The sequence below is a fragment of the Alosa pseudoharengus genome, unplaced genomic scaffold (genome assembly GCF_046254945.1).
Source record: "Alosa pseudoharengus isolate Yale_2024_CS ecotype anadromous, Long Island Sound unplaced genomic scaffold, YU_APseudo_1.1 YU_APseudo_1.1_scf_22, whole genome shotgun sequence".
Taxonomy (NCBI): domain Eukaryota; kingdom Metazoa; phylum Chordata; class Actinopteri; order Clupeiformes; family Clupeidae; genus Alosa; species Alosa pseudoharengus.
In genome coordinates this window covers 12,913,672-12,931,851 of record NW_027468680.1, presented here as the reverse complement: position 1 = coordinate 12,931,851, position 18,180 = coordinate 12,913,672, and the positions used below count along the sequence as shown (strand labels likewise).

The following is an 18,180-nucleotide window of genomic DNA, read 5'->3' as shown; positions in this document are numbered from 1 at the left end:
ACGAATTTTGCAGGTTGAGGTCGCCTGGCCTGTCTTTGCAAGGTGAGGATGCGTGGTCGCCACATCTCTCCCTCCCTCCCTCTCCTCTCCTCATCTCTCTCCTCTCTTCCCCGGCATGATGGATTTACGGTCCTCGCTGATAGATTTATATTCGGAGAGAGGATGAAAGGGAAACAGCCAAGGACTCGCAGCTGCACCCAGCTACGCACACTGGAAAGAAAAAGCACGAGGGGGAGAAAAAGGACCGAGCGAGTGGGCGAGCAAGCACACGAACAAACCAATGTGTCGTGATTGCCGAACGAATGGAATGGTTAGAGGAAGCAGGGGATTAAGATGGATGGTCACCCAAACGGGGCTATTACCCGCCGCCATTTTTTCTCGCCGTGACTCGCCGCTTTCCATTGGTCTCTTCCTCGCTTCACCTTTTCTTTCTCCTCCTTTTATCTATTGGTCTTTCTTTCTATCTCTGTTTTGCTTGTTTGTCCCCTCAACTTATTGTTTTAAATTAGTAATTCTGTCTACCCGCTTACTTCAACAACATGTAACTTTGTTTAGCTCTGACTTATATCATGGTATTGTGTTATATTTTTTTGTCTGTATATTCTCATCAAATAATATTCTCTATTTCCCCCAAACACACACACACACACACACACACACACACACACACACACACACACACACACACACACACACACACACACACACACAAATTCACAGTTATACCCATATCTGAAAGAATATTCCTGTTAATTGAAATCTCTGTGATTGAGACATCAGTCCATTTTACCTGCAGCTTGCCAACCATCTCCCTCTCTCTCCATCTCTCTCTCTCTCTCTCTCTCTCTCTCTCTCTCTCTCTCTCTCTCTCTCTCTCTCTCTCTCTCTCTCTCCCTCTCTCCTGGTTCTCTCCCAGCGGCCTCAGGGGGCTTCAGCTGTGTTCATGCCCACAGCGGTGCCTCTCAGTCGGCCAAGTCTGCTGCAGAAGCACCCGGCCCCACCCTCCATGTTCGAGGACGCCGGCCGGGTACTGAGGGAGGTGCGCCACAGCCGGAAGGTTCTGGAAGACAACCTGGAGGCCCTCCTGCGGGCACGAGACGCTGACGCTCTGCACTGGCAGCTGGAGGCGCTGGCCAACAACAGGTAGGAGTCGCACGCAGTGGGAAGGTAGGAAGACAAAACGAGGGACAACTCCCTGAATGTGGTTCATCATTTTAATATTATGATATGTAAAATGTGTGAGCACTTCTTAGCACATAAATAGCACATAAATAGCACAATGAGTACTTCTAAGCACATAAATAGCACAATGACTGCAGGTTATGCCACCACATCATGTAAATTGTACTCCCCTCTGTCAGACATATGTATTCAGACGGTCAGCCATACATTTTTTGTGTGTGCAGTTACACTGTGAGGCACTAAATTCAGGACGGTGCGGAACGGCAGAGTGACAGTGAAGAATGCCGAGCAATAGCTTTTCTAAATGTCACGGCGTGCCTTACAGGGTGTCCATGATTGAAGAAGAGTCTAGAGCAACATTTCTGTCTTTTCCTTCATGTCTTTCCATTCTTTTTCAGTAGGCTACTACCTGCCTCGCTGCTTGTGTCATTTTCAGTGCCCGACTGAGAGACAGTCACTTAAATATGAATTCCCCCTGCAGTGATACAAATTTATCATTCCAGCAAGATTAATATTATCACCTTGGCTGCCTTCCATTTTTCGGTGCCCCTAATGCTATGAGAACTAGTCTCTTGACACAAGTAGTCCGCGTAGACTGCGGCAAGGTGCGGTGTTGTGTGCCCGAGTTCCATCTGGGTCTCAAGTGTGCGTGTTCGACTGTGTGTATAAGTGTGTGTGTGTGTGTGTGTGTGTGTGTGTGTGTGTGCCATGTTGAGTGACAGTGGGCCTCAGAGCACACTCCAGGCAGCAAAGGGCCAAGCCAAACGGAACGCTCAGCGTGATTGGCAGCTGTCAGGGGTGGTCCCTTCATGCCTCCATGCTGCCGGCGCTCTGCTGAACCCAATAAACTCAATGCGAGATGTCAAGTGTGAAGCCGAGGACTGCAGCCTCCAGAGGTCAACGTCTTGCCTCTGCTTATTTATTTATTTGTATTGTTTTGTTTTTGTTCCAGGCTGTTATATTAGTATGGATAAAACTAAACTCTACAAATATCATTACACTTCATTAATCAAAGACCTGAAAAACAAGCTTAGACAAATGGGTAGACTTACCAGTTCATCTTATCGGTAGAATTAGTCTGATAAAAAATTATATGGCTCCCGAAATTTCTGTTTGTTTTTCAAACAATACAAGTGATGCCTCCAAAAGATTTCAGGCTATTTAGTTCATTAATTTGGCCATACAAAGCTCCCAGGTTAAGCAGGACACTCCTCCAGAGCAGCAGAAAGGAAGATGGGCTAAACTTAATCCCAAATATGGAGCTGTATTATCTTGCAGCACAGGCATCGTACATCAAGCAAATAATCAATGGTTCAGATAAGAGCTGGATAAACCAATTTGTGGCAGGCAACTGGTTTTTAGCTCACTTTTTAAGAGAAAAATCTAAACATGCAGGTTTTGTAATAAACAGTACATTAAAAGCATGGAGGGAATTAAAAGATACTTTATGAGATCATATCCGTGTCCCTAGGACAACTCACCTTTGGAATAACCTGGCCATCATTATTCAAAATACGAAAATAAATGGGAGCTCATGGATAAACAGAGGAGTAATGACCATCTCAGATATAATTTTTCAGAATGAAATTACTCCATTTAAGCAGCTTAAAAACAACTTTAACCTAACTAAATATTCTGATATTTACAGTTTAAAAGTCTAATAACAGAAAATGGTGTCCTAAAATATGATACAGAACTATCACCCATTGAAAAGATACTCTTAAAGCGAGCAGAAATCATTCAGATACAGATACAAGTTAGAAAGAATGCTTAAACCTAACTAATGCTATCACTACCAATGAAAACCTCCGCCTTTTACAATATAAGCTTATGACCAGAATATATTACACTATGCCCAAAATACATACATTTGCATACAATTCCTCTTCCTCCACCCTCTGTGTTAAGTGCTGCTCTCAGGAAGACACCATCATACAGTACATGCGTTCTGGGAATGTGTGAAGATTCCAAAGATCTGGGTGGAAATCCAAAATTGGTTAGCAAATAACTGCAGAATGCAGCTTAAATTAATTGCATCAGAATGTCTCTTGCAGAAAACCGATCATCTGAAATACCCAATGGGATGGCGAGTAATGTTTTCCTCCTTAGTCCTTTAAAAAAACTAATTTTAAAACATTGGAAGGGCACACAGGCCCTGACCTTACAAGAATAGAGGGGGGACTGATGAGATAGTATTTAAACATAGAAAAAGCAATGCATGAGGACCGAAATAAAAAGCAACAGTTTAATAAAATATGGCAGGAAATCTATGCTTTATGAAAGGCGCAAGTAAAGAAAATTGATGAGCTGTCTTTGATGGGGAACCTTTTGTGTTTGTGAGTGTGGTTGGGATGTGGACGTTTATCTATATATTATGTGGGTGTGGGGGTGTGTACAGGGGTAGATGTATGGTATGTGGATATGGGCGTAGATGTATGTTATGTGTATATGGGTGTAAGCCTATCTAAATATTGTGCGGCTGGGTGATTTGTGTGAATAGAGATTATGCTGGTAAAGATCTGATATTTTGTTTTGATATGCATACTGGGACTCCAATGTAATCTCTGAAAAGCAAATAAAAATAATTATAAAAAAATGTTTTTGTTCCAGGCCAAGGTGCATCTGGAAAGGGGTTGCTGTTGGTTGGGTCATGATAAGTAGGGGTTTTTTTAGCGCACACTGCAATTGTCAGGAAGGCAATGAAGTATTTCCATTGTGTGGGTTTGCAAGAGACACAGTTCATGTATGTATTGTGTTGCTGATAGTATTGTTTGCAATATTTTGGCACAACCACAGAAGCATAATTTGAAGGCAAAATGCCCTTCTCAAGAGGACTGAAATTGCAATTGACGGTACTCACAGAACTCAGACTGCTTAACAATAAAACCCCATTAAGCCTTCAACTTTCTTTTAAAACTAAAAACGTCGAAATGAAAGAGATTTTGCTCTTGAAGATCTCCTTTGAAGTCTCATGCAGGAACCAATCCAGAAGTAGAATTGTACTTAATATAATTTTATACTATAAGGACTGTCAAAGTGACCACCACGCCTCGTTTTGCGTGCAGGCAGCTCGGAAGTACTTGTCTTAAGGATAATTTTCCTCCGAAGAAGGAAAGCTTTTCAAAGCATTTCTCCCTAGGTCTGGATGACTAATGCCCAAGGAATACGGCACACAAAAGTCCTCAGATTTATGTTCTAGTCACACTCTCTGGAGAGCCATGTTTCTGTGCCTTTGTATCTGTTTTATATGCCTAAATAAGTGAAGGAAAACAAGCTGCTATGGAATAGAAAATAGTCCGTTTCCTTCAAAAGAGGGCCATTTCTCAGCAAGACGTGTGTCGGCCGCTGCAATAACAGCTCTGCAAGAAGCGCGAGAGGAGCCGATTGTGCAGGGTTAAGCAGCTGTAGTAGCAGGAGGTCAGACTCCATCTCTGCTCTCAGCCCTGTCTCAATCCGACTTTAAATGGGCCCTCTCCGGAGGTGGGAGCGTGTTATGGTTTACGACGCGCAGCCAGAGTCCTCTCTCCAGCTGGGGAAACTTCTGCGTGTCGAGAGGCAAAGAGGTTAAGTGCTAAAGTGTTGTTTCAAGCAACCAAAATATATTAAAAAAAATGGCTCCTAATAAAGACTGTTGCCCCAGGACATGGTGAGAGCAGTTAAGATGTACATAGGGACGGACATCTCCCAAGATTTCCCAGCAGCCTGCTGTAGGCCCCTGGTTGTTCTCCACGGTCTTAATGAATATATCACAAGGATGTGTAATATGGAAGCTATAACTCTATGTGCTCCTTCCCCTTTTTTTTTTTGCGAGTGATATCTGGGAAAAGGGTTGTTTTTTTGGACCATGCATTATGTTGCCATTGGCAGAGTGCTCATGGCACCAGTAAATCAGTAGTAGCTTTTCTTTACCATAAATCATACACATCTGGACCAAGGGAGACGGACAATTAACTTCTGATGTAGAGTGGTGTACCAAAATGGCACAACATCACTTGCTCTTGGACACTGTGTGTTTTTAGTGAAAGCATGACACTTGCAGCATGAGCTTGCATGTTTAGCAGTGGAAAGTGGTCGTAAAGGGCTGTATGTGGTAACAATGTGTGTGACACAGCTGGAGGTTTTCCAAAGTTCACATATAAATCCAGATTCTTGCACTCCGTGTGGAGCAGACAGTAGCTCTAACTAGTTTGAACTCACTAAACTCAAACACACAGATCTCTTCCTTATTTAACTCGAAATGTGAGGCCGTCTTATCGTAATCACCTCCAAAATGGCAGCCTTAATCACCGCGCGTCTCATTGCTTCAGTAGAAAAACATAAACATGCTGTTTGATGGCGCTTCCCTTCCGTAATGACTTTGCTCTTTTCTCCCTTCTGAAAGGTCATTGAGTGGGGGTAGAGAAGGTCAGGGAAGTAGGGGGTGGGGGGTTGAGGTGCACAATTTGCCAGATGCTCGCTTGTTTTGCTGGTTTAGGTGGCAGCGTCACTTTGGGAAGCAGCAGTGAGACACGAGATGCTAGTACATCACGCCCGGCATACTCACCATTGATGGATTTATTCATTTGGCTGGGTGACACGGCAAAACGAGGCCGGGTTATGATTTTATGTGCGCCATCCATTTTTCATTGAAATATTAATGAAGCCCATTTGCAAGCGTTAAAGTTTCCAACAGTTTTTTTTTTTCTTCCTCCCCTCCATCTAACATGCCTGGGGTTTCCTCCCTGCAGACTTGCACTCTTGGATAAAGGCAATGTTTTTACCTATTCTCCATTACACCATTAATTACCATGTTGTTTTGCTTATGGGGGGAAAAAAACTGATACAACAGGCTGGAATGTGTGTTGCATAATTCATTGGATGGTATGATATTATCACCTGCCGCTGCCAACATAAACTGGAGCCATATTAATGTGAGTCCAATGAAAGACTAACTGAAAGCCTTCTTCTCTCCCATTCATGCTGCCTGGAACTGAAAACAATCACAGAATTCGTACCAAGAGGATTAAATGAGAACGCAAAAGTAGATGTTGCGTTCAGCCCACTCGTTAACATGACGTTGCGTAACGTCTAATTCGTTTACACTTCAGCCAGGAATTTGGAATTTATTTTTAATTCCAGCCGTAATTGCTGTCATTAGTGTGGTGAGGCTGATGATTGGTGATTGACCTGGCGACCCAGCGGTGTTCTTACATAAGGCAATGGGGACTTGGCTCGACTCCCTGTCTCATCAAAAGCAATTTTCCATTATAGAGCTCTTTGTTCCTTACTTGAGTCCCCAGCTCGTCTCAGTCAGTTATTTGTTTGGGTTTCTGCCAGGCCGAGTTCCCGTCTTCTCTTCAAGTTTATGAACATTTAGCAAAATTTCTTTTTTTTTTTGTGGGATTCCTCTCCCTCTTTATGCCAGACTTTCCACTGGATGTCACTTTTGAAAACCTCAAGTTGCGGTCCTCTGACCATTTTTTCTTTTGTCACTCATGTTTTAAAATCAAGAAATGGTCTTGTAATTTTTCTGAGTGCAATACACCACGGTTTCTTCTCAAGCACCTTTTAACAGTCCCGTAGGTGCTGGCTCCAAATGAACAGCGTGTAACAAGCAGGGGGGGGGGGGGGAGGAACACGGTGAGGTTTGGCGCTCACCGACTAATACCCATTTCAATTCTAGCATTTCGCTCTTTGCCTTTGGCCATTTGAATGCTGGAGGATTGTGCTGGAGGATAATGACAGTATCGAGTGATTCTTCTCGGGACACCATGTCACAGAGCACAAGCGGATTGCGAGGGTTAATTGAAGGTCACCTTCAGCCCCACGGATCAATTGTGCTCCATTTTGAATCAAGTGTCTGGAAGCATCATCTGATTAGGCGAGTCCATTTTGCACAGCAGACACACACACACACACACACACACACACACACACATACACACTCACACACTCGGCAGTAGCAAAATTGTCACAAAGGCTCAACGCCAGGGTTTCTGACATGGGTGGGGGGTTATCTGGGAATTGAGGATGGACATATTGATGGAAGGATGGATTGATGGAGCAGAGAGGGATGGATGAAGGGAGGGCTGGGCGGATCAGTGCTCTCTCTCTCTCTCCTCTCATCCAGCTGCCTGCCCCACCGCACCCCGATCAGGCTGGAGGCTTTCTCTGCCCGGAGACAGCAGCTGGCCTCTCGCCCTCCGCAGCATTTGCAATGCAGCCCCTGATCTCTCTCCCTTCCTCTACGTGACTTCTTTCTCTCTCTCTGTCTCTTTTTCTTTTGCGTGTTCTCTCTCTCTCTCTCTTTCTCTGCCTCCCTGTTTTTTCCCTCTGTCACTCTTTGTTTGTTAGTCTCTGGCTGTCTCCCCTTAAATTCTAGAATGCTTTATTGGAAGGACCAATTCAAATTCAAGCAAAGGAAATATGCTCTCTCTCTCTCTCTCTCTCTCTCTCTCTCTCTCTCTCTCTGACTGTCTGCATCTGACAGTCTCCTTGTCTGTGTGTTTATCTCATTCTTCATCTCTCTCTTCTCCAGCACTCTCATCCTCAGATATGGCACTGGTGGGCTCCCCTTTTTCTAGCTGTGGCCATATTGCGCTTGTAGTCTGTGCACGCATCTGTGAGACCACATCTCCCGCCGCCCTACCTCCCTCCTCCCCTCTCCTCCACCACCCCAGACTGCCTTTCACTCTCGCTGCGATGTGCCTGAAGCAAGAGGGGGCGGGAGTGGAGTGGAGCACAGGAGATGGAGGAGGCGCCGGCACTCGTATGCTGTGGTCTTATCGTGTTGCTGTCACCTTCAGCCTCCCCGAGAGGATGAAGAGCCATCGGAGCTTATTTTAACCTCTGTGTGTGTCTGTGTGTATCTTTGTTTCTGTATGGATGCCTATAACACCCCCACCCCTTGCTTGCTCTTCTCCCTCTCTCTCTCTCTTTCTCTCTCTCTCTCTCTCTCTCTTTTTATCTCCCTCTATCTCTTTCTCTTCTCATCTGCTTGATTTATAAAGCATAATGAGGGATGCAGGGATAGCCTAATAGGGCAGCAGACAGCCGCCCCATTCACATTATTTGTTGAGGAGTGGCTGCACAGAAGAATATTAATACTGAAGGGGGCTTCATCCCACAATCTGTTCCCTGGGCAGGGGAGGGAGGTGGCAGTGCTATATTTTATTGAAGGCAAGGATAGGTTTATTTTTTACTTAAGGTCTGGCTGAAAGGAAAAACTTTTTTTTTTTTTTGCTCGTAGCTCATGAATGCACTTGTGATTTTCTCTCTCTGGTAAATTGCTGGTAGCAATCACATGTTTTTGTTTTGTTTTGTTTTTTTCTCTTGGTCCTCCTTGCCCTATTGCTGAGTGGATGAGTCAGTACAACAATAGAGGAAAACACCACCACATGGAGAGTTTTAGTTATTTGTTATTTGTTTTAAATTAATTTTATTCCAACTCCAATACTGTGAAGGTGAAAATGTAATGAAGCTTTAGAAAGCTCATACAAGCCACAAAAAAACAATTCTTCCAATGTTTGCTTTACTTTTTTGTTTTCTTTTTAAACAAGCCGCCAAAGGCACGCTTCCAAGACTTCCCCTTCTCTCCTTGACCCGCATCCGCTCCGAGAGTGACTTTAGCCAGGGACGCGGCGGAGCCCACAGAGGTCTTGTCCAGGCTGGTGCGTGTCTGCGGCCTGCTGTCGGCCAATCGCTCACTGACACGCTCACTGGCTGCCATACTCTTCTCAGCCAAGCTCCTTGGCTCGGCGCTGGCAATGCTACTGATGTCGCTGTCTGCCGACGTGTCGCACTGCTGACTCCCGCTGCTCCTCATCCTCTCCGCGTTGCTCTCTGGAGGGCTCCTGGTCTTGGCCCTCCTCTGAGCCGCCACCTTCCTGCTCTTCCCATTTCTCCTTTTTGAGCAACTGCTGCCCATTCCGGTGCTCGTCCATGACTGGCGCTCCTCATCAGTGGTCTCATCATCCACGTTGGTTCTCAGGCTGGCCACCGAGCTGCACCACTGTTTGTTTCGTGTGGAATTCGCAGCGGTCAACTCCCTAACTTGCTGCTCAATCATCTCCAACTTGGATCTGTACTCTGCCCCTTGACGTTGCAGTAGCTCATCTTTCTCCTTCATCTGAAATGCCATATCCTTGAGAATCTGGTCTTTTCTCTTCATCTGAAGTTCCATATCCCTCAGAATCTGGTCTTTCCTCATCATCGGAATTTCCTTATCCTTAAGTATCTTGTCTTTCTCCATTATCCGAACATCCATCTCCTTAATGGCTCTTTCAGTTTCTTGCAGGCGAGCCATTATTTCAGCAGATTCTCCCTTCCCCACCACCGGTGGTTTGGTTGGTGGGAGCTTCTCATCATTGTGCCCCTCACCAGAAGCATTCTTAGCACACGCCTCCATCATATATGTATTATTTTCCTCTTTGGTGATTATGACCCTTTTGTCCAGCGTCTGCTCCAGTTTCTCCAGCTTCCGTAAGAACATCGCCTCCATCTGTCGCAGTCGGTCCTCCTGGCCATGCCCCGACACATATTCCGACGCATGTCTCTCCCGCAGCCTCCTCTCCAGCTCTCTGACCAGCCTCTCCAGGTCCTCGACACGCATTGCCATCCGCACTCTCTCGTTGTCCATCTCTCTCTTTCTCTCGTTCTCTCGATCAGCCATCTTCCTCCTCTCTCTTGCACACTCCTCCTCCTCGCTCACCCAGACTTTCTCTAGTCCGGTCCTCCAGTCTTGTCTATGAGGCAGGACGGCTTTCTTCTTCAGGATTTCCATCTCCTCTCTCAGGTGCTCCATATCTTCCCTATTGTACTGCTGACCTTTCTCAGTCCATTCCATGACCCAGGACTTCATAATCGTCTCGCGATTGGTGATGTATCGCTTCACCTCCTCGCGTATTATGCCATCCTGGTCAGAGGGAAATAAGATAGAGATAATCAGTCAGATATAATATATATAATTAGTGAGTTTGGTTGTGATACCAAGAACTCAATATCATTCAGCTGTGTGTGAAAGGTTAAATGCTAGCTAACAACTAGCAACTATTTTAGAGGCCTAATTGTACTGTGTATATATTTTATCATTTGAATTACACATGCTGTTTATTCAAAAGGAAACTGTATTGAGTTATGAGTTCATCAGCAGTAGTACACATATGAAGCCCTGCTTGATGTGTTGCCTAGCCAGAATAGTCATAGAGCACATTCTTGATATTGACTATTTAAATGACAGATTAGTATAATCAACAGTAATATGGTCTTGCTTTATAGTATTTCAATCCCTATAGAAAAGACAGTATCTCATGAATGGGGGAAGGTCTAGCAGTGATATTCAAATTCTATAATATCTCCATGTAATATTTATACAAATGACAGTCACCATCATAATTACTCAGACTTAAGTCGGGTCAAGACAGGATTAGCTGCATTAATCAACTCTGCTATTTCCTCCTGCCATGATACAATACGTTTTAAGTGGATGTGAAGCACAAGGTATCTTCACAGTAATGTCCCTTGTGTAGAACATTCCTGTCAATTAATTTTAGCCTAGCTATTACATGTTAAGAGTAGATTTGGCTCTTACCGAAACGATTCTGATCTTATGGTCATTCATCATCACTTCTGAGCATAACAAATAACCTCAGGATATTTAAGGAGTCCTTTTAGAATGCGCCTTTATGATGTCATCTCTTACATGTGATGTCAACATCACTAGAATTCTTCTTTCACAGCCTTTTTTGCAATGGTAGTCCAACTCTACTACCAAATACTTTTTTCTCTTTTTTTCCCTATTTCTATTTGCAAGAATTGTGGGCTAGCCTGAAATGTCCAACAGCATTGCTCAGAGCTAATTGTTAGAGTATATTTTCCATTTGTTGTCCAAATGAAGAGAGGCGAGCCAAAGCAAGTCTGACTAGAGCCATAGGCTACCGTTCGAGTAGCCTGAGCATGTGTGTAAGCAGATTACAGGTGTGGCCTATATTTGCCACAGACCACATGGACCCTGTCCTGAATGGAAAGTTATATTGATAACAAGAGATAGATAGAATACTTTATTCATCCCCAAATGGAAATGATGGTGTTATAGCAGCAATTAATAATATTAACATATACCACAGACATACTGTACACACAAGTCAAGAATAAATACATTTAGAATATGACACAAAGGGGAGTCATTGTAAATTGTTACACCCGTGGGCAGGAATGACTTTCTATAACAGTCCTTATTACAGCGATGTTGAAGCAGCCTCCAGCTAAAAACACTCTGTTGTCTGACCAGTAGTTCATGCAGCAGATGTGAAATGTTGTCCATAATGCTAAACAGTTTCTGGATCTTCCTTTTCTCAACAACCAACTCTAGCGGCTCCAGTGTATTTGATTGATAACAACCCTGACCCCAGTTCAATATGTCTGCTAGTTGAATGTGATATACCAGGCCTACATGTTATGCATATGTTAATACTAGAGATACTATAAAACGTATTAACTAAGTCTAACCTTTGTTTATTCATAGTATAATCAACATTTGATGGCCAGTTGTTTACAGAGTTATTAGAATTTTCATGATGCATATAAAAATCAATAAATAATATAGCACTACATACCAAAAAACTTTTTTCACAATTGAAGTTCATCATATCCTCCTTTGTTGAACTTCTTTGTCTCCGAATTTGCTTCATGTGTTCAAAAACATGATATGCTGTACTTTTGGAATGTATCCCGTTACCATGGTACCCCCCCCCCCCCTTACAATATTATGATGATCTCTAGATCTCTTTTGTGACATCATCATGACTCAGAGGTAGCATGTTCTATGTCTATGCAATTCTGTATAAAATAAATACAAAATAGTAAATGTAGTCCATAGAACCCATCATGTAACACAATATGTATTGTATAGCTTAGGTTTTATATGAATGCCAATATCATAGTGATACTGTTTTGAGAGAATTGGCCAAGGTACATCTACAGCTTTGTTCATATGCTCTCAGCACCACTGAGCATCTGTCATCAGTATTTCCATTAGTGCTATGATAAAACCCAGGAACAAGCATGCTAAAATCAATAGGATGTGATGCTTATCTTTAAATGTACATTTTGAACAGTATCAGCAACATCATCTGCTCCATAAGCCTGCACCTCTCTGTGTGGAACCACATTAGGAGATGCATCGTAACAGCGTCCATTACTGCAGTGGAGTAAACACTCAGTAAATGTGAACATCCAGACATGATACAAGTTTTAACACTATGTTGTGTATGACTTAGTTCTGAAAAACCAAGAGATTGAATATTGATACGGTCATTAAATCTTTCCTTCTGCCTCAGCCAAGGTGAAAGTGTAATAGACCGAATATGATTAATCAGGGACCACAATAAAACTGATATAAAAAGTTAACAGGCTATATAGAAGCACTGTAAAATCACCAGCCGGACACGTTCAAAATGGATACAGATAGCAGGAAATGGGACCTAGCAGGTACAGATACCCAGTATCTGTCCATCAATACTCCCAGAAGTCACGTGAATATTTACATTCAGGTTTACATGTATTCATTTAGCTGATGCTTTAGTCCAAAGCGAACAATCATGGTACAGTGTGAGTAGGAGTCCCTGGTGTAACAATAAATACGCTAGAAATAAGGTAGAAATTTTGCCTAATACCACTGCTATATTGTATCTATTCGCTCATTTTGTTTTTACTATATTATTACCCAATTCCTATGGGTTGCTGCTCAGTGATGCTGTTAAGAAATGAAAAGAAATAAAAACCTGACCGCTGCTTTCTGCTGATGTAGTAATTAGCTCATTGACCAAAGCGCCTGAACTCAAAACTACAGTTTTAACAGGGTCGTTGTTTTCATAAGTAGCATTAACACAAGAGGCTTATCTGCTGGTGTTGACAGTGTTTAAGTTAAGTGTGTGTGTGTGTGTGTGTGTGTGTGTGTGTGTGTGTGTTGGGTTAGTACTGTAGTTCCAGCTAATTCCTCATTGTGTTCCTCCTCAACAGAGATGCCAGTGAGGAGCTGCGTATCAGGAGGACTGTCGATGCCTGGATCAACACCTTAAATAAAGAGATTCAGGTGAGCTCTGCTGTATGACTAAAGCCCCTCCACAACCCAATGATTAGATAACTGCAGTTCTGGCAACTTTTAAATCTCAGACTTGAGTGTTATGGAACATAACATTGTCACTGTCATTTGTACTTCAGAACAATTCCTCATTCTCTTACACTGGGATTTAATTTTTTCACAATTCAGTCCCTGGCCTTTGGTGTACTGTAGGCCACCCTCCAACAGCACAAGGTCCCAAGGGCCTGCCGGTATTTGGGTGTTGAATTATATTGAATTATATTATGTGAATAGCATCTGTCCTTGTATAATCTGCAACCAGATGACCAGAGACCTTCATCCGCAAAACTAATTTATTGCTGCTTATTTTGTGATGGCCTCAAAGCTGACCCTCCGTCATTGTCAGACAGTTTCTCTCCTCCGCTGAACTCCCTCTGTTCTTCTCACCAAGGACGAGCTGGTGCGAGAGGAAGTTGAAAGGGAGCGCAGCAGAGAGGCTGCCCAGCAGGCGAGCGGGGAAGGCAAGGCGGTCGCAGCTGGCCCCTCTGACCCCAGGCCCGCGGCCCCGAGAGGCCCCCAGGCAGCAGCCAGCAAGAGGCCCCTCCACAGAAGCACCAGGGGCCAGGAGAACAGGCAGCCGCCAAACAAGCAGGCTCTCCCAAGCTCCTCCGCACACACCACCCAGCAGCAGCAGCAGCAGCAGCCAGAGCAAAAGCCACGTGCGGTGAGCTGTGTGTTTCATGTGTATATGAATTCATATTTGACATTTTGCAGTCCATATCCATATCAGGTATGCAACCATCAACTTCATGCTGCTATACGAAATCGTTTGGTATTTTCCTGAGCTCTGCTTGTAACATTACTTTTTTTTGGGCGGGGGGGGGGGGGGGGGTTGTGTTTGTTTGTTGCTTTTGTGTTGACCTGCAAACGCAACTTGAGTTGTTAAGCATAAAGAATATTTTTCTTTTTGAAATGTTCTCTGTTTGCATAGACACAGTTGAGCGCCCCTCCTGCAATCGAAAATGCCCCTCAGATTGAAGTTGACATTGCACATTAATCTTGCAGTCATGATACCATTTGGAGCCTGCGCCCAAAACAACACCAAATGCATTAGGCTGTCCAACTACCTTTTAAAATTCACTGTACACCATGGCCTAGTGACTGCTAACTGTGACTGATCTTGGCCATAACAGGATGCAAGCGCACAACACACACATTCAAACAATCTCTTTGCATTGCACTTAAACTCAATGAGGTGTGCAGGACAGCCATCTGTTAGCGGCCGCATCGAATGGCCATAAATAAGAAGTGTAAGACAAAAGACAGAGCTGCTTATCTTTCGATCGGGGCAGGCTCCCTCACTAACGACTGCCCCTGTTGCCAGGCATCCGCTGGAGATGCAACAACTCCTAGCAACCAAAGCATTTTTTGTTTTGTTTCGTGCAGTGTTGCCCTTTAAAAGATGTACCACCACTAGCAGATGATTCACAAGAGCTCCCTGACGTGTCACTGTGGTCATTACTCATTCACTGTGGTCAAGATTGCCCTCAATAGAAGTTCATATTAGGTCTCCCTTTGTATTAAACTCCGTTATGAATCCTCTATGTAAGGAATGTCCATTTTTTTGGTGGCACTAGTTCTCTTAGTTTCCGATATGGTAAGGAATTGAACTTTTACTGGACAATGGATGTAATACCATAGATAGACAAAGCAACAGATGCATCATTATACATTATATAGACAGCTTAACGGGTGGTGGAGCAGTGGCTTTGTCCCCGCCTGACAATCGGTCGGCTCAGGTTCGTGTTGAAACACAATTCTTTGTCGAAAAAGGGAAATCCAAGGCCCTCTTCTTCAAAAATATTTAAAAAGCCTTTATTTAACTGGCTATCCACTTCTACACTTATTTGTATTCCCGACCCCAAAGAGCACCTTCAAACATTTGATTGATCTTCCTGAGCACCCTGGATTTCTTCCACAATTCTTTGTCGCTTTGAGTAAAAGTGTCCGCTGATTCCAGTCACTTTATTTTACACTTTACAACATTCACATTGTCATATTTATCATCGTGTATGAAATGTCATTAGGGAATGACCGTACTCATATGTAATGTAATGTAATGTAATGTAATGTATGTATGTATGTGTAAACAGGAGCTTTGTGTGGTTTTATGGGATGTCCCCTCAGATTAGGGAGGTGGATGTGAGAGTGGACAGAAGGGACGATGAGGAGTTCCTGTCCAAGATCTACGGGAAGGCGCTGTACGAGGGCCACCGGCGGACCCTGAAGAAAGGCCCGTACCTGCGCTTCAGCTCTCCGTCGCCACAGTCAAAAGCCCAGCGGCCCAAAGTCATCGAGAGTGTCAGAGGTGAGACATCTAGTTAGGGGCCTTCCCCAAGGGGAGACAGTGAGCTCTTCTAAAGGATAACTCTTTTAAGGTGGCCAACCTCCGTTTAATGACTTTTTCCATTTATTTCACCGGTTATCTCTCTCTCCTCTCCCTCTCTCTCTCCCTCTTTTTTCTGTTATGCTGTCTCTCCTGCTCCAATTCTGTCGTCCTTAACCTCATTCCTCCTCTCTCTTGTCCTTTAATGTGGCACTATCACTCTCCTACTGCACTCACTCCTTTTCTCCAAACATATGTATACCGCCCTCTATCTCTCTTTCATTCACACCCTTTCTTTCTTTCTCTCACTCTCTCTCTCTCTCTCTCTCTCTCTCTCTCTCTTCCACATACTGTCTCTCTCTCTCTTCCACATACTCTCTCTCTCTCTCAGGTGTGAAGATGAAGTCTTCTAAGACCCAGACGAGTCTGGAGCCTGTCCCAGCCCCAGTGGCGTCTGAGCCCCGGTTCCTCTTCACCCCTACTGGGCCTGCGGACCAGCAGGACCCAGCCTCCCCCATGCAGGGCTACCTGATCCCCATGGCCATCCCCCTGGGTAAGCCTCGAGTGCCCAGTCACGTCATGTCACCTGTCTCATGTGTGAGTCTGCAAGCTCATTTGTGGTCAACGTTAAAAACGGAATATGGATGGAGCCTACTGTCCGTACCATACGGATATGAATGAAACGCATCAATGTTTTAATCAAACAGATCCATTTATGTATGAAAAGGGAGCATAAATCAGGCAATAGATCACCTGACTGCAGTTGGTGCTTGACTATAGGAATCATCCTATAATCAATATTTATGTAACGTATTGTGTTCAACATCTTGTGGCTGATGGTGACAACTATGTTTTAATATTTTCTGTGTCCCACACCTGATTAGCACAGTTTAACACTTCTGAAAAAAAATCATGATTTTCCTTATGATTTTCCTTATAAAATCGTGTTTCCATATAAATTAAGGCATGAATTAAAGATATTAATAGTACGATGTTGGGTAATATTACTTCTGTTGACATTCAAACAAAACGGAGAGCTAGCTCGTCCCTCTCTCCCGTGCAACTGAAACTCTCCTGAACGCTCATCTCGTCGGTGATTGGCTGGAACAGTTTGTTATGTTTCATGGTCAAGGCTGGACCAGGCTGTTTTTGTTACCGTTTTTGGGTTTTGCGTTTTTTTATTTTTTTTTACAGTGTATTGGGGATCAATAAAGTATCTATCTATATATCTATCTATCATAGGACAGGCAGCTAGCGGGTTTTGAGGTGGTGTTTGCTGTATGTGACAAAAAGATTTTTAGCTTAGAAACTGTGTAACATCGCTTATAGCACCTTTAAATTAAAGATATTCAACTAAGTGAATAATAGAAATGAAATGAGAATAAAAGAAAATGGAAGCAATGTAAGTATTTTATTATATCAAATGAAAGACGATTGACAAAAGATTGCGAAACCCAATACATGAAAATAATTTGGAGGAAAATAATACTATGTAATGTAAATAAGTTATTGATAAAAAATAAAGCATGTAAGATTATGCATCTAGAAAAGGAAGTCTACAAAATGAGTTTTGAAATATATTTTAAGAATACTACTGCAGGAAAAGGATGACCTCCATCTCAGCAGCCCAACACGTGACCAACAGTAGGGCCTGAGAAAGTTTACATTGCCCTGGCAGCACTTTCTGCAACTATTAACTTACCCCCCTCCTCAAAACTACCACACATTACAAAGTAATACTAAGTAGAGAGAAGTTAATTAGACATTTTAGCTCTGTGAGTTTAAAGTTTAATTATATGGTAGCTGTTAGCTTTTCTCTGTCTCACACTCATGCAGGCTCTCACACACATTCTCTCTCTCTCTCTCTCTCTCTCTCTCACACACACACACACACACGCACACACACACATGCACACACTCACACAGACTTTGCAGTATAATTTAAAACCCTCACTGCCTTGTTCTTTTTTAATCACATCACAGCTAAGAAGTAGGTCCAGAAAATTAGCGCCTTTATTCTCGCTTTCCTTTCTTAAGCTCTAGTCCTCGTCTGATTCACCCGCCTTATGCCTGGAATAATACATCTACTCATTAACTGTAATAACCCTTTATTTCTCTGTTTTATGAAAACATTTGGGGAAGCGTGTTCATCTTAATAGATAATGAGTTTTCTCCTTTTTCATGGATTATGACCCAGGGTGCTAAAACAATTCATTAGTGTAGCATGGGTGGATTTTATGCCATTAATAAATATATATATATAGATCTCTCTTTTTTTTGACACTGTCTTGAGCAAAGTAATTAAAAACTGTGTTCAAAAGAGCAGCACCTTCTCACATGCTAGCCCCGCAGAGCCCAAGCTATTTACTTACTGCCGGTCCCCTGCAAAAAGTAGCCGGTGCGGAGCGAGGGATTAATGAAGCGTGCTATCGGAAATGGAATCAAATAGAGGAGTGAATGGAGTAATCCGGGCCGCGCGGCGGGAGGCCATCTTGAGCGTTATTGGCCCCCACCCCCCTACCCCTTCACCAGTCTGCCTCGATGACCCCAGCTA

General features: G+C 43.4%; 1 protein-coding gene across 2 annotated transcripts in view; it reads left to right on the top strand.

The window, feature by feature from the left end:
• kiaa0586 (KIAA0586 ortholog) overlaps positions 1 to 18,180 on the top strand; it is a 120,538-nt gene that overhangs the window by 43,403 nt on the left and 58,955 nt on the right. For both annotated transcript variants that reach the window (XM_076300598.1, XM_076300597.1), the window contains exons 13-17: positions 917 to 1,143; positions 13,180 to 13,252; positions 13,692 to 13,964; positions 15,428 to 15,608; positions 16,018 to 16,179. In XM_076300598.1, coding sequence (XP_076156713.1) covers positions 917 to 1,143; positions 13,180 to 13,252; positions 13,692 to 13,964; positions 15,428 to 15,608; positions 16,018 to 16,179 — 916 coding nt within the window. The remainder of the gene's footprint in view (positions 1 to 916; positions 1,144 to 13,179; positions 13,253 to 13,691; positions 13,965 to 15,427; positions 15,609 to 16,017; positions 16,180 to 18,180) is intronic.